We start from the raw sequence: 13,864 nt of genomic DNA, 5'->3' as shown, positions 1-13,864 counted from the left end.
TCATTTATTTCTCTAGAGTTTCTTTCATTCTTTTCTGCAATTCTCTTCCATTTCATTTCCGTTGAAATACAAACACAAACAAGGTACAATATCCTCAGAAAGGTCTTCACAATACTGAAGAGAGACTTAACTTTTATTTATTTGAGGATGATTATTCCAGCTCTGTTGTCTCTTTCTGTGCTGTCAATGATTTAGCTGTTTCATCTTCAATTAGAATAAGAATGTGTGATATGAATCTATTCATTTTCTTTTTTAAAAAACTAGTTCTGATAAATATGTACAATATAGCTCCTCCAGTTTTTTGTAGCGAGATCCTAGAATCAATATGGAGCCTTGAAAATAACAACAATGATTATTGTTATTGGTACCTTCATTTACATGACCTCTGTAGGTCCTATAAATTGAGATGGTCCAGGATTCTTATAAGACTTGGTGCTCTTGAGCCAGGTAGCTCAGGCAGTGAGTGGAGAGACCATTCAAAAGAGAAAGTCTCTGCCCTTAAGCACTGTACTAAGCATGGGCAAAGATCACTGTGTTGTACATTCTTTTTGGTTGCTGGAGTGGCACCATGTTTAATTTGTTGGAGGAGACTGTTGCATGAAACAATAGTATAAAGTAATGAAGTGGATTGCATGAGATTTTACATGATGGTGCAGAGCAGTGAGCTTGTATTGCTGTGGCTTTTTGTCCTTTTTCTAAACCAATGCCTCAGTGCCAAGCTGGAGCTCTGTATTCCTAGAGGTTTTGTCTGATGATTAACATCACAGTTAGTGGGAATCTTTTAATATTCTTTTCAGATGTTCAATAGTAGAGCATACTGCTAATGTATAAAAAATATCCAGTATTATTATTTTCAACATCATCAAACTATTTCAAAGTGCAGGATAGTAACAATTACTTTAAGGGAGAAAAAGAGTGTTGCTATCAGACATCATCCCTGGATTCAAATCCCAGTAATTTACCAGCTATGTGACCTTGAGATTACTTAATTTTTCTGAGTCTGTATTTATTCATGTGCATAATGGAATCAACAGTAGTACCTACCTCACAGAGATTGTGAAAATTAAATATGTCCCTTTGGAAATGCCATGGGAATGAAATGATATCTGGGATTTGCCTAAAAGTAGCCATTGAGGTGGAGGAGTGAGTTGGGAGTACAAATGAAACAAGATTTTCCATGAGCTGAAAATCACTGAAACTGGGAATAGGTGGGAACAGGTACATGGGATTCATCTTTACTTTTGTCCACATTTGTGATCATACTAAATAAAAAGTTTTTTTTTAATGCTGTAGGAGTGAACTCAATTTTGCCTAATGGTTTGTGGAGAAATTAATTGTCTTTCTTGATATCAGCTTCACAGATTAAGCAGAAACTTGGAAAACTATAGCTCTTTCATAGATGTCCTCTGTCGTATATCATAGAGTATTATGGAAGAGATCTGAAAAGGGCTAAGTAGTTTACTCAAAATGACATTCCTAGATAACAGTGAACTAGAACCCAGGTCTCCAGCTCCTAGGTAAAAGATTTTCCCATTGTTCATGCTGCTTTCTTTAACTATAGCACTTTTAACATAAGTTCTATCAGTTTCTTGCATGTAAGATTATTTTTAAAAAATAAATTTACCTGTTTGATGGAAGACAACGGAATTAGTTCTAGAAATCTGAGGTTAATTTATACAATACTTTTAAATCTGTTCTTTCAGTTGATCCTCTCAATGATCCTGTGAGGTTCACAGTGACCTTGTGAGCAAGAATTATTTCTACTGTCTGTATTAAGTGATGGGACTTGTCCAAAGTTATTCAACAATTTGGTAATTAAACTAGAACTAAAACTCAGGCCTGGAGTTCATTGAACCTCAAATCCACTAGTTTTAGACATTTATAATAATTCCCTTTAGCTTTCTTCTTTTCCAGAATCAAGAATCTTAATCTCTAGCACATTCCAGGGTGATTTTTCTTTCATGCATATTTGGGTTTCTCTGTGGAAAAGAAAGTGGAGCTTAACATCAGCATCTGGGGGGAATGAAAGTGGCTGAAAGCACTGGAAGGCTTGCAGGTGATCCTGTAGATCATGAACTCATGTGAGAATGGAGATAAACATATAAAAATTCATAAGATTAGGTATTGTTATTGTGAGTGGTTTGGATCTTTAAAATGTGACTGTATGTATTGTACATATTTTTATGTACTTTAGTTTTGGATTTTCTGACAAAAGTATTCCTAAAAACTTATATGGAGATTTCACATTTACACCTTATAAAGAAATTTTATATGTGTTATCACGATGGTCTTCATAACAACCCTCTGAGGGGTAGGGCCAAGCTGATATATCTCTATTTTGCAGATGAGAAAACTGAGGCATGGAAAAGTCAAATGGCTTGCCCAAAGTCATACAGCTCTTTTCTGGTGTTTCTTATCACCTTATCTTTTTATTACCTCACATTACTTCACTGCTTCAAGCTTAGCGGGCTATTGTAGTAATGATGCAATACTGTTTCTTTCTTTCACGTGGTATGTGCTGTCAGTCTTCAGTTTTTTTGTGGTAATATGTTATTTCCTCTTAAATTCATGTTGTTGTTTTTTTTAAACATTTCAGTTGCCCCTACTGAAATCTCGCTCAGGAAAGCTGAGAAAACAAGCTGCAGGCATTTCTTGTCTTGGAGCCACTTCTGAGTACCTGCTCTGGTGGTGATTCCTATACTTTGGACTAAGTACCTCAGACACCCTCCATATTTTGTGTATGTTGAGTCTCTTGAATAGAAAACTCATAGTGAGCTACCTGCTGAGATGCCACAAGTGGAGATTCTTTGAGTTTGGGTTGTCCAGTCGTTCCTATGGTGATAGGTATGACCCTGTTTGGAAGAAATGAGAGAAAATGGAGGATCTTGCAATCCCCTTTTATTATTTATTTTTCTAGCAACGATTTACCCCCCCCCATTATGTAATCTTCAAGCAGAGGTTGGGAGATCTCACTGGCACCCAGGTCATGGAGCATTATAGCTTCATTATAGCTCTAGACTGCTGAGGTTCATATCTCAGTTCTACCATTTACTAGCTGGGTGATTTGGGGATAAGCTACCTCATCTCTCTGTCTCAGTTTCCTCATTTTAAAAATGGGGAAATAATGTGCCCATTCCTAGAATTATGAGGATTAAATGAGCTAATATAAGTATTTGTTCTTTTAGCCGCACTGTACCTAGCACATAGTAAGTACTCAGTGACTGTTGGTAATTATTGTTCTTTTATCACCGTTCTATTGTTAATGTCATGCTCAGAGTAGCCTCAATCTTGAAGGTTTTCCCAGAGACCCATTGTAAAACTCTCTATTCCCCTGGAAGTTATATAATTAAACTGTCTGAAAATATATGTGTATCTAGTTGTCCTTTAGTTACCTTTTTCTAATATAAAAGACATAAGAAATACTATTTTAAAAATACCTGGGACTTCCCTGGTGGCACAGTGGTTGAGAGTTCGCCTGCTGATGCAGGGGACACGGGTTCGTGCCCCGGTCTGGGAAGATCCCGCATGCCGCGGAGCCGCTAGGCCTGAGAGCCATGGCTGCTGAGCCTGCGCGTCTGGAGCCTATGCTCCGCAATGGGAGAGGCCATGACAGTGAGAGGCCCGCATACCAAAAAATAAAAATAAATAAATAAAAATTAAAAATAAAAAAATAAAAATACCTATAATCTCAAAACCCTAAAACATTGATTTTCATTTTTCAAGCAATTCCAGAATTTCTTATGGGTCAGAGGCTGAAAGTGCATGATTTCTCAAGATCTTCCAAAATAATTGACTTGTTGTCCTTAAACTTGTTTTTCTTTTAGCAAGCAGTTTTCTAGAAATAAGGTGCTCACCAGATTTGGGATATTAGAAAGTATTTTGGGAGCACTGTAATTTGAGTTAGAGGATAAGAGTTCCGGTTCTGACTCCATCACTGCTAAAATATGTGACCTTGGTCCTCCAAATTCATTATCTGTAAAATGGGAATGATATATGAAAGCTGTCCATTTCCCTATTGTAAAGCTATGTAGATGCACATGAGGGATTATTATTTGTATTGTCAACATGCTCTGTCTTGTTAAGTACTAGGTACCTTCATAGGTCAGTGTCAGGATTCCCAAAGCTTTGTTTTCTTTTGTATTGATAGTTGTAGGCTCCAGTCACTCTGCTCTGCTTCCCTCCTTATAGGCTTAACTTCTCACTTCATCCCTAGACACTTTTTTCCTCCTCAGTGCTGGCCAAAGAGTGGGATGTGTTCTTACTAGTCAGTCACCTGCTCCTGTCCCTTGGAGGCACTGTTCACTTTCATAAAACAAGCAGATCACTGTGGAAAACAGTGGGTAACAAAATAAACTTCGAACATGACAAAGGTAGTATAATCTTATGAAATTTCTATGGTCATGGTCCCTGAAGCATCGTTTGTGAGGTTCTACATATATGAGATGTTGACCTGCTGTGGATAGGGCTCAGTCCTCCTCGCTCTCGCCTCCTTTATTTCCTCCTCCAGTACTCCCTTCCTTAGAAGAAGGACCAAAAAGTCCAGCTTCTAGACCTTTTCTGGGTTTTTTTGGCAGTGCCACTCGGCATGTGGGATCTTAGTTCCCCAACCAGGGATTGAACCCCGTGGCCCCACCACCACCACCGCCCTGGAATGGAAGCACGGAGGCTTAACCACTAGACTGCCAGGAAAGTCCAAGAAAGTCCAGCTTCTAGACACAAAGGCTTGAAAAGCCAATTCAAGCAGAATAATGGTTATTATCTTAAGTAGGTAACTTGCATTTCTGAAGCTCTCCTGCCTGTGTGATTCACATCTCAGTGGCCCAGGACATACCCTAACCCCGTTTGGGTATTTCCTGACCAATTATCTCACAGTTTCTGAGCAGCTGTCTAGTCTCAGACACTTAGAATAGCAACTCCAACTCTAGAGAAAAGCGAAAGGTTTATAAAGCCCTTTAAAAAAATCCCTGAACTTTCTTTAACTGTTCTGTAAGCCCTAATTTCCTTCTGTTTTACATTTTGTCTGGCAAAATATTAAAGTAAACATTTTTTTTAAAAAAAAGAGAAGCTTATACACCTTCCTGATAGCTTTCCCTTTACTCATTTTTTACCAACATTTAAAGTGTTATCCTGGGTTATCTAATGGCTATTCCATTTGGCTGTTCTATGGAGAGTACGTTAACCAGAAATGGCTGAGACATTCCTGATTGTCAGCTATCCTCCTTGTGCAATTTGACTAAAATATTTGTGATATGGGTGGGACAAAAAGTATTTTTCAGACTCCTTGATTATTGCTATTAAATAATATTATTTTATATTATAATATTTTGCCATTAAATAACCACTCTTATTCCCATGATCATTCATTCACTGGACATTAGCACATTGTATAGAGGAAGTACTCTGCTAAAAGAAAGGGATACAGAGAAGAACAAGACGAGGTAACTATTGTGGGGCTCACCTTATGGTAAGGGAAACAGACAATGCCTGTGTGCCAGGTACTGTTTTAAACATTTGAACACATATTAAATTGATAAATCCTATGAGCTGGTACTATTATTATTCCCATTTTACAGTTAAGGGAACAAAGGAAAACTTGCCCAAAGTCTTATTGTTAAGAAGTTGCAGAACCAGGATATGACCCTAGGCAATGTGATATATGGACTAGAAGGGGAAGTGGCTGCAAGTTGAAGGTCTAGGTTTAAGAGATATTTCTGAAGTAGAATTTATGCTGCTGATAACCAATTGGCTGGAGATGGAGAGAGAAGGGTCAAAGGTGACTGACCCTCAGTCACTGAGACTGAGAATGTGTTGATAGTGGTGCTAAACAATTTAGATTGTAAATATAGGAGGTGGAGAAGGTTTGTAAGCACATTGAGTATAAACAACCTGTCTGATTCCTAGGAGCTATTCTTCTGGGCCAGAGAGAAAGAGAGATTCTGGCCATCAACAATAATAATTGTGGTGATGATAACAATAGCTAATTATATTGAAAACTTTTTATATGCCAAGAACTATTTTAAGTGAGTTTACATGTACTAATCCATAGAATCCTCACATTTACCCTATGAAATCAATGTCATTTCCCCTACCTCTACGCAGGTAGAGAAACTGAGGTTCACAGGGGCTAAACATCTTGTCAAAGTCACTCTGCTTCCTCAACCCTGTTGTTTCATAATCCATAGGAATTGAGGAAGACCAGATAGAAGAGGGCTCTTTTTTTTTTTAACATCTTTATTGGGGTATAATTGCTTTACAATGGTGTGTTAGTTTCTGCTTTATAACAAAGTGAATCAGTCATACATAAACATATGTTCCCATAGAAGAGGGCTCTTGTAAGTGAGGGCTCTTGTAAGTTGTCCTGGCTAGAAATAACAAGGCTTAGTTGAACCCACGTCCCCTGCATTGGAACCACCAAGTTAACCAAGTTAACCACTGAACCACCACCAGGGAAGTCCCCTCCCCTCCTTCTTAAAATCAGAAAAGGCTGCCCTCTCTGGCATCTCATACTTCACAGTTAATTACACTTCAAACATCTCTCATACATAACCTCTCTAATTTTCTTTTATTCTTTCCCACTCTTGTCCAACTCCTGTACTTGAGAAAACACACTTCATTTTCCTTTTCTGTCATTCATCAAAAACTTTCAGAAATGTATTGAACACCTACCATGTGCCAGACACTATTCTAAGCCCTTGAAATACATCACTGAAAAAACAATCAAAGATGAAAATCTCTGACTTCAAAGAGCTTACAGTCTAATGGAAATTAGAGTTTTCTGCATCTGACTTCTAGTGTGCTTATGCCTTACTATGCTTCTTCCTTCATTAACCCCAACCCCTACCCCTAAAAAGGCTTCATAGAAGCCTTAGGACTCTGCAGAGAACAATTTTAAATCTTTTAATTTTAAGTTGAGGCTTAGAAAAAAAATGCCTTGACAAAGATTATAAGATATAATTCCTGGGCATCTAACTCCCGGGTCAGTGCTCTCTGCTATACTTGCTGACTCTCCATGTCTGGTTGACCCAGATCTAAAACTGATAACAATGTGCCTAGTATAAACTCTGACACATAGTAATATGCATAAATATTTAGTGAATGATGAATGTATATGTGAGCAGTTCTACTCATATACTTAGATCGAAGAAAAGAAATTGTGTTTTGAGATAAAATTGGAGATATTTTAGAGTGTCAGAATTCTCCAAATTCTTTGATTGTGGCTCAGAAATTTTCCTCATAATCTCAATAGCAGATTCATTGTGTGTTATTGCCTATCTCATTAGAACTGGTTTCCTCAATTCCTGACAGTTAATAAATAAAGGAGTTATTTATAAGTTTATCTTTTACTTTTTTGTGTGACTGTATTATAATTTGTATCCTTGCAGGTTGTTCATTTGCTGTATTTTAACTGCATTAGGTCTTAAAAAGGATATTGTGAAGTGACCTGTAAAATGAACATTTCTATGGGTAAATGTAGTTGACATCCAAAACAATTAACTGATTTATGGACTGTCTTTTGAAATGCAACCAAGTCATAAATGAGGAAACTAATTGTAATTGACTTGGAGACAGTGTAATCTGAAATCTGACCAATTAAGTCAAAAGCAAGCTATGAATTCATCTTTCTTACCCAATGTTTTCGTCTCTGATGAATGTAGATAAATCAAAGGAAATCTGGTTGAAGAGGTGCTGGTAGGTACTAATGATGGAAATGATTGTGATGGTGTAGGGCAGCTGAATGAAGCCACCAAGTGTTTACTTTCATAAGAGGAAAAAGTAAACACTTGGTGGCTTCATTCAACTGCTCTATGCCATCACAATCATTTCCTTAACTTGGGATTTCTGGTTTTCTTTAATTAACAGTAATCTTTTGATGTTCCAACTACCTGCCCTTTGTTGCAAAGCTCCTATATATCCTAGCTCCTCCCTCACCTCCTCAGAGCAGTTCTCTCAGGGTTACTTGAGTTGCTGCCTCCTGGGCTTGAAGTTCTAAAATTTCCTGCCAAATAAAGCGTAACTCTCAACTTTTAGGTTGTGAGTATTGTTTTAGTTGACTATATATATATATATATATATATATATATATATATATATATATGGATAGAGAGAGAGAGAGAGAACTGAATCACTATGCTGTACACCTGAAACTAACATGACATTGTAAATGAACTATACTTCAATTAAAAAAAACACTAAAAAAACAGAAAATAAAAACAAAATAAAAAAGAGGAAAAAGTATCTAAAAAGGAAATTAAAAATTGCTTATATTAACCCCACTTGGCTTGTATGTTTAAGAGAAGTAGGAAGATAAAATGCTTCTTTAGAGAGATTCGGCGCTGATGTGTAAGCAAGTTCATTAGGGTAAATATCCACACAGGAGCATGGAACTCTTTAGAATGAGAACTAGGCCAGGAAGGGGAGGATTCTGGAAACTATGTAGCTATGATGATATTCCTGTGAAGGTAGTACTAGTTGGACAGGTTGGAAGAAACAGATTCACGTGCATACAGGATGTGAGGGGAGTAGGCAGCTAGTATTGCTGGGGACCAGTCAGAGCTATCTTGGTGAGTAGAATATGTAAATTAGAGTGTTGTCCAAATACTGACTTCTCAGTATCTAGTAAGTCCTGAAAAATAATGTTCATAGAATACAAACAGGAGTAACCAGGCGTAAATGGCATACTGTATGCGTATAGTGGGTTAGATTTTATTTTTAAATTATCTTTCCCTTGATTCTTTTCCAGATATGGATCAACTCATAAACAACTTGGAGGTTCAACTTAATTCAGAAGGTGGCTCAAAGCATATATTCAAACAGGTCAGTTATCAAGAAAATGAGATACTAATATTGAGCCATAATAGTGTTGAGTATCTGGTAATTGTCATAGAGCTGAAGCTCATTTTTCTTTCTAACAACATGTTGGGAGCTGAGAAGGGGTGAATGAAGGGAGGTTTCCAGGAGGTACCTGGATGCCTGAGTTTCTGGTTCAAATAGGGAGTAAATCTGGCGTAAAAGAAGCATAGCCTTTGGGATCAAGGCTATAGGGACAAGATTAGACACTTCATAGACAACAGCAGTCATTTATCTAGCACTAGTTCATATTTGGGGCACTCTGAAGACTAAATGCAATGTCTTATTTAATCCTCACAATAACTGTTGGGTAGTGTGTTAGGGATCTCCAGATAAACAGAACCACCAGAATGTGTATTTCTCAATTTCTCTCTATCTATAGATATACATAAAATATGTATCTATCTATATCTATCTACTGTATCTATATCTATCTGTCTATATATATAATTAATATATATATTATATAAATATATATCTTTACATATAAAATAAAAATATATCTATATCTATAGATCTATCCAAATATATCTATCTACCTATCTATAAAGAATGTTTAAATATTTATTTTATTGAAGTATAGTTGATTTACAATGCTGTATTAATTTCTACTGTACAGCGAAGTGATTCAGTTATACATACATACATATATATATATATATATATATATACACATTCTTTTTCATATTCTTTTCCATTATGGTTTATCACAGGATACTGAATATAGTTCCCTGTGCTATACAGTCTTTGTTGTTTATTCCTTCTATATATAAAAGTTTCCATCTGCTAATCCCAAACTCCCAATCCATCCCTCCCCCACCCTCTCCCCCTTAGCAACCACAAGTCTGTTCTCTATGTCCCAGATATATGCCCAGGAGTGGGATTGCAGGATCATATGGCAACTCTATTTTTAGTTTTTTTGAGGAACCTCCATACTGTTTTCCATAGTGACTGCATCAGTTTACACTCCCACCAACAATGTAGGAGGGTTCCCTTTTCTCTACACCCCAGAGAGAGAAAGATTTTAAGAAATTGGGCTCACATGATTATGGAATCCTAGTGTATCCAAAATCTGATGGGGTAGGCTGCCGAGCTGGAGAGCCATAGAAGTTTTACAGTTCTAGTCCAAAGGCAGACTGTTGGAAGAATTTGTTCTTCCTTGGAGATCAGTCTTTGTTTATTGAAGCCTTCAAGTGATTGGATGAGGCCAACCCACATTATGGAGGGTAATCTGCTTTATTCAAAATTCAATGATTTAAACGTTAATCTCACCCAAAAAAACTTCTTCACAGAAACATTCAGAATAATGTTTGACCAAATATCTGGGCACCTGGCCCAGCCAAGTTGACACATAAAATTAACCATCACAGATATGTATTCTTAATGTTCCCATTTTACAGATAAGAAAGTTATGACCTTGGGCATTCCCGAACAAGGATTCAAAACAGATTACCTGGTTTTTACAGCTAAGCACTCTGTGTTAGATGTTGAAGTCCCATCTTGCTCAGGGTTGAGTTCTAATGTTATTGCATAAGTGAAAACCAAACACAGTCAAAATTATCCTTGAAAATCCCTTAAATTGCCTGTAAAATTGAGCATACAGTTTTGTGTATCCAGTACTGATCTGTTTCTTTACTTAAGTCACCAGATAAAGTATCTGGCTGACATTTAGGGGTCATATTTTAGAAAAAAAATGTTTTTAATCATTAAATGCTTTGCCTTTGGTGTACAATTGAATTTGTTTGTTACATGTGCATATGGATGAGATGCCCTTATACTGTTTTAATGACATTAAATCCAATGCAATGTCTTATTTACCTTACTTGTAGCTGTTGCCATTTAGGAACTATTAGCACGTCAAAAGTTGCTAATTATTGCAAAACTTCTGCTGGTTGCTGGTGCTTTGTTGTAGTAAATACTAAGAGGAAGCTGAGTATAAGTGTTAGATAAAAATCGATTAAACTTGTAATAAAAAAATTCAGTGAAATGTTGTCAAGCATGCATAGCTATCTCATTTTGAAATCTCAGTACACCTAAATACAATTCGAAAAATGTTTTTCCATGTGTTAAGTAGAGTAAGGTTCCAAAATTTGAGGTCACTTTGAAATTAGTGCAATGTATAGAAAATTCTGGATAGTAGATAACCTAAGCATTTTTTGTTTTGTTTGTTTCTTGCCATTTCCAAGATATCTTGTTTTTAGTAAAGCTAGGGTACTTGTGGTACATGACCAGAAAACACTAACCATGTCCCAGGCCCAGAGCTTGTGTTCTATAACAGTACAATGCTGGCAACATCTTAGTGGGCAGAAGCCTCCTAGTTTGGTTCATTACATGATTTGTTTATGTCATGAGGTAGGATTGGTGGATGGATGTCTAGCTCAGTACACACATCCTGCTCTCACTTCTTTGAATTCCTACATCACCATACCATATAATGAATGAGTACTTGCTTGTCACCTGCCCTTTGTTTATGGTTTCTGATTATTTCCCAGAAGTAGGATTTCTTGGAAAAAATGTATGAGCATATTTAAGGTTCATATTGTATCATACATATCTTCCCCCCTCCAACTTAATATTGTTAACATTTTGGCACATATTTTCACATAGTTGAATATATTCTCTCTCTTTCTCTGCCTCTCTCTCTGTGATTCTCTCCCTCTCTCTCTCTCTTTCTCACTTATTACCTTTGAAAGTAACTTGCATCAAGAAACTTCAAGCCTAAATAATTCATCATGCATCACTTACAAATAATGACATTCTCCTACATAATTACATCAATACTAATATACCCAGGAAAATTAACAATGTTTCTATAATATTACATAAATGGGTCATTCATTTCTCAATGGTTCTCAGTGACACATTTTCCCATACCATTCTTCCTTTCTGGAATGTGTTTCATTCAGCCTGTTTAATTTACCAAATCCCACACTTTCTGTAGGACCCAAATTCTAATTTCATCTCTTCCATAAAAAACTTTCATTGATAACCCCAACTCTCACTAATCTCTAGTGCCCTGAACTCCTGGAATGCTAAATTATCTGTATCAGTCACTCATGTGGCTCTGCTTATTACTTGTTTTCTAATTGTCAAGAGCTTCATGTAAATATCTCATCTACACAGTGATATTCTTTGTCTCCCAAACTTCAGTTACTTGTGTACCACTTTCACAATTTCTGCCATATCCTTATCATCAATATTATTTACTTACTTAAAAAATTAGATCAGTAAAAATAAATACATACCTATATTAGTTTTGTCCTAAGCAGTCTGGAGAATTTTGGGTTTGATGTGGGGTATTAGTTTCCTAGGGCTGCCACAACAAATTACTGCAAATTGGGTGGCTAAAAACAACAGAAATTTACAGTTCTAGAGGCCAGAGGTTCAAAATCAAGGTGTTTTGAGTGCCTCAAACCATCCCAAGGCTCTAGGGAAGAATCCGTTCCTTGCCTTTTACACCTTCTGGTGGATGCAGATGTTCTTTGACTTGTGGCCTCAGCACTCCAATGTCTGCATGCTTCTTCATATTGATTTCTTATCTGAGTTTCTATGTGTGTCTCCTCTGTGTGTCTTTTTTTTTTTACATCTTTATTGGAGTATAATTGCTTTACAATGGTGTGTTATTTTCTGCTTTATAACAAAGTGAATCAGTTATTCGTATATATATGTTCCCATATCTCTTCCCTCTTGCGTCTTGCTCCCTCCCACCTGCCCTATCCCACCCCTCTAGGTGGTCACAAAGCACTGAGCTGATCTCCCTGTGCTATGCGGCTGCTTCCCACTAGCTATCTATTTTACGTTTGGTAGTGTATATATGTCCATGCCACTCTCTCACTTTGTCACAGCTTACCCTTCCCCCTCCCCATATCCTCAAGTCCATTCTCTAGTAGGTCTGTGTCTTTATTCCTATCTTACCCCTAGGTTCTTCATGACAATTTTTTTCCTTAAATTCCACATATATGTTTTAGCATATGGTATTCGTCTTTCACTTTCTGACTTACTTCACTCTGTATGACAGACTCTAGGTCCATCCACCTCATTACAAATAGCTCAATTTCGTTTCTTTTTATGGCTGAGTAATATTCCATTGTATATATGTGCCACATCTTCTTTATCCATTCATCTGATGATGGACACTTAGGTTGTTTCCATCTCCTGGCTATTGTAAATAGAGCTGCAATGAACATTTTGGTACATGACTCTTTTTGAATTACGGTTTTCTCAGGGTATATGCCCAGTAGTGGGATTGCTGGGTCATATGGTAGTTCTATTTGTAGTTGTGTGTCTTTTATAAGGATATTTGTTATTGAATTTAGAGCCTGCCCAAATAATCCAGGAGAATCCCCTAATCTGGGGATTAGGACATGAACATATCTTTTGGGGGAACACCATTCAGCCCACTACAATTTGTTATGTATATACTTTTTCTAATATGTAATAAATAAATATATAACTATTTAAATAAAATAATTTATCTATGCACCAACCAAAAACAATCTTAGATGCTCTGAGAAAGAAAAAATGTTTCATCTTATTATCAAATACCTAATACACATATGCATACATGCATACATATGTATATACCTACATATATGCATTTCTGACCTCATTTTGCCTGGATGTAGCTGCTACTATGCTTGATACTTTTTCCCAGTCCCTTAGGATTGCCTACTTCATTAGTTTGTACAAATTGATTAATTCTTTTGTCTTATAGTGCTTCATTTCCTGATGCTATTGTGATGGTGGGAAGTAAAATTTGAATTCCCTCTAGGTTTAGATGAGGTCTAACTTTCTAATAATATCCAACTCCATCCACCTCTCCTTTCACTAATACCCAAACACATGATGTCCTTATTGGAGAAGGACTGGAGATTCAGAGGGTTAAAGTGACTTTTTATTTAAACAATGAATGTGCACATATATGTGTATATGTGCATATATGTGTACCTGGGCATGAAAATGATTAGTCTAAACCCAGAGCAAAGCTAGAAGAGACCTGTATACAAGAGCAGCTTTC

General features: G+C 36.7%; 1 protein-coding gene across 3 annotated transcripts in view; it reads left to right on the top strand.

The window, feature by feature from the left end:
* KLF8 (KLF transcription factor 8) overlaps window positions 1-13,864 on the top strand; it is a 153,662-nt gene that overhangs the window by 98,077 nt on the left and 41,721 nt on the right. For all 3 annotated transcript variants that reach the window (XM_060137578.1, XM_060137579.1, XM_060137580.1), the window contains one exon: window positions 8,741-8,814. In XM_060137578.1, coding sequence (XP_059993561.1) covers window positions 8,741-8,814 — 74 coding nt within the window. The remainder of the gene's footprint in view (window positions 1-8,740; window positions 8,815-13,864) is intronic.

This window comes from Lagenorhynchus albirostris, chromosome X (genome assembly GCF_949774975.1).
Source record: "Lagenorhynchus albirostris chromosome X, mLagAlb1.1, whole genome shotgun sequence".
Classification (NCBI taxonomy): Eukaryota; Metazoa; Chordata; class Mammalia; order Artiodactyla; family Delphinidae; genus Lagenorhynchus; species Lagenorhynchus albirostris.
The sequence above is the reverse complement of the archived record's forward strand: the minus strand, read 5'-3'. Positions and strand labels throughout refer to the sequence as shown.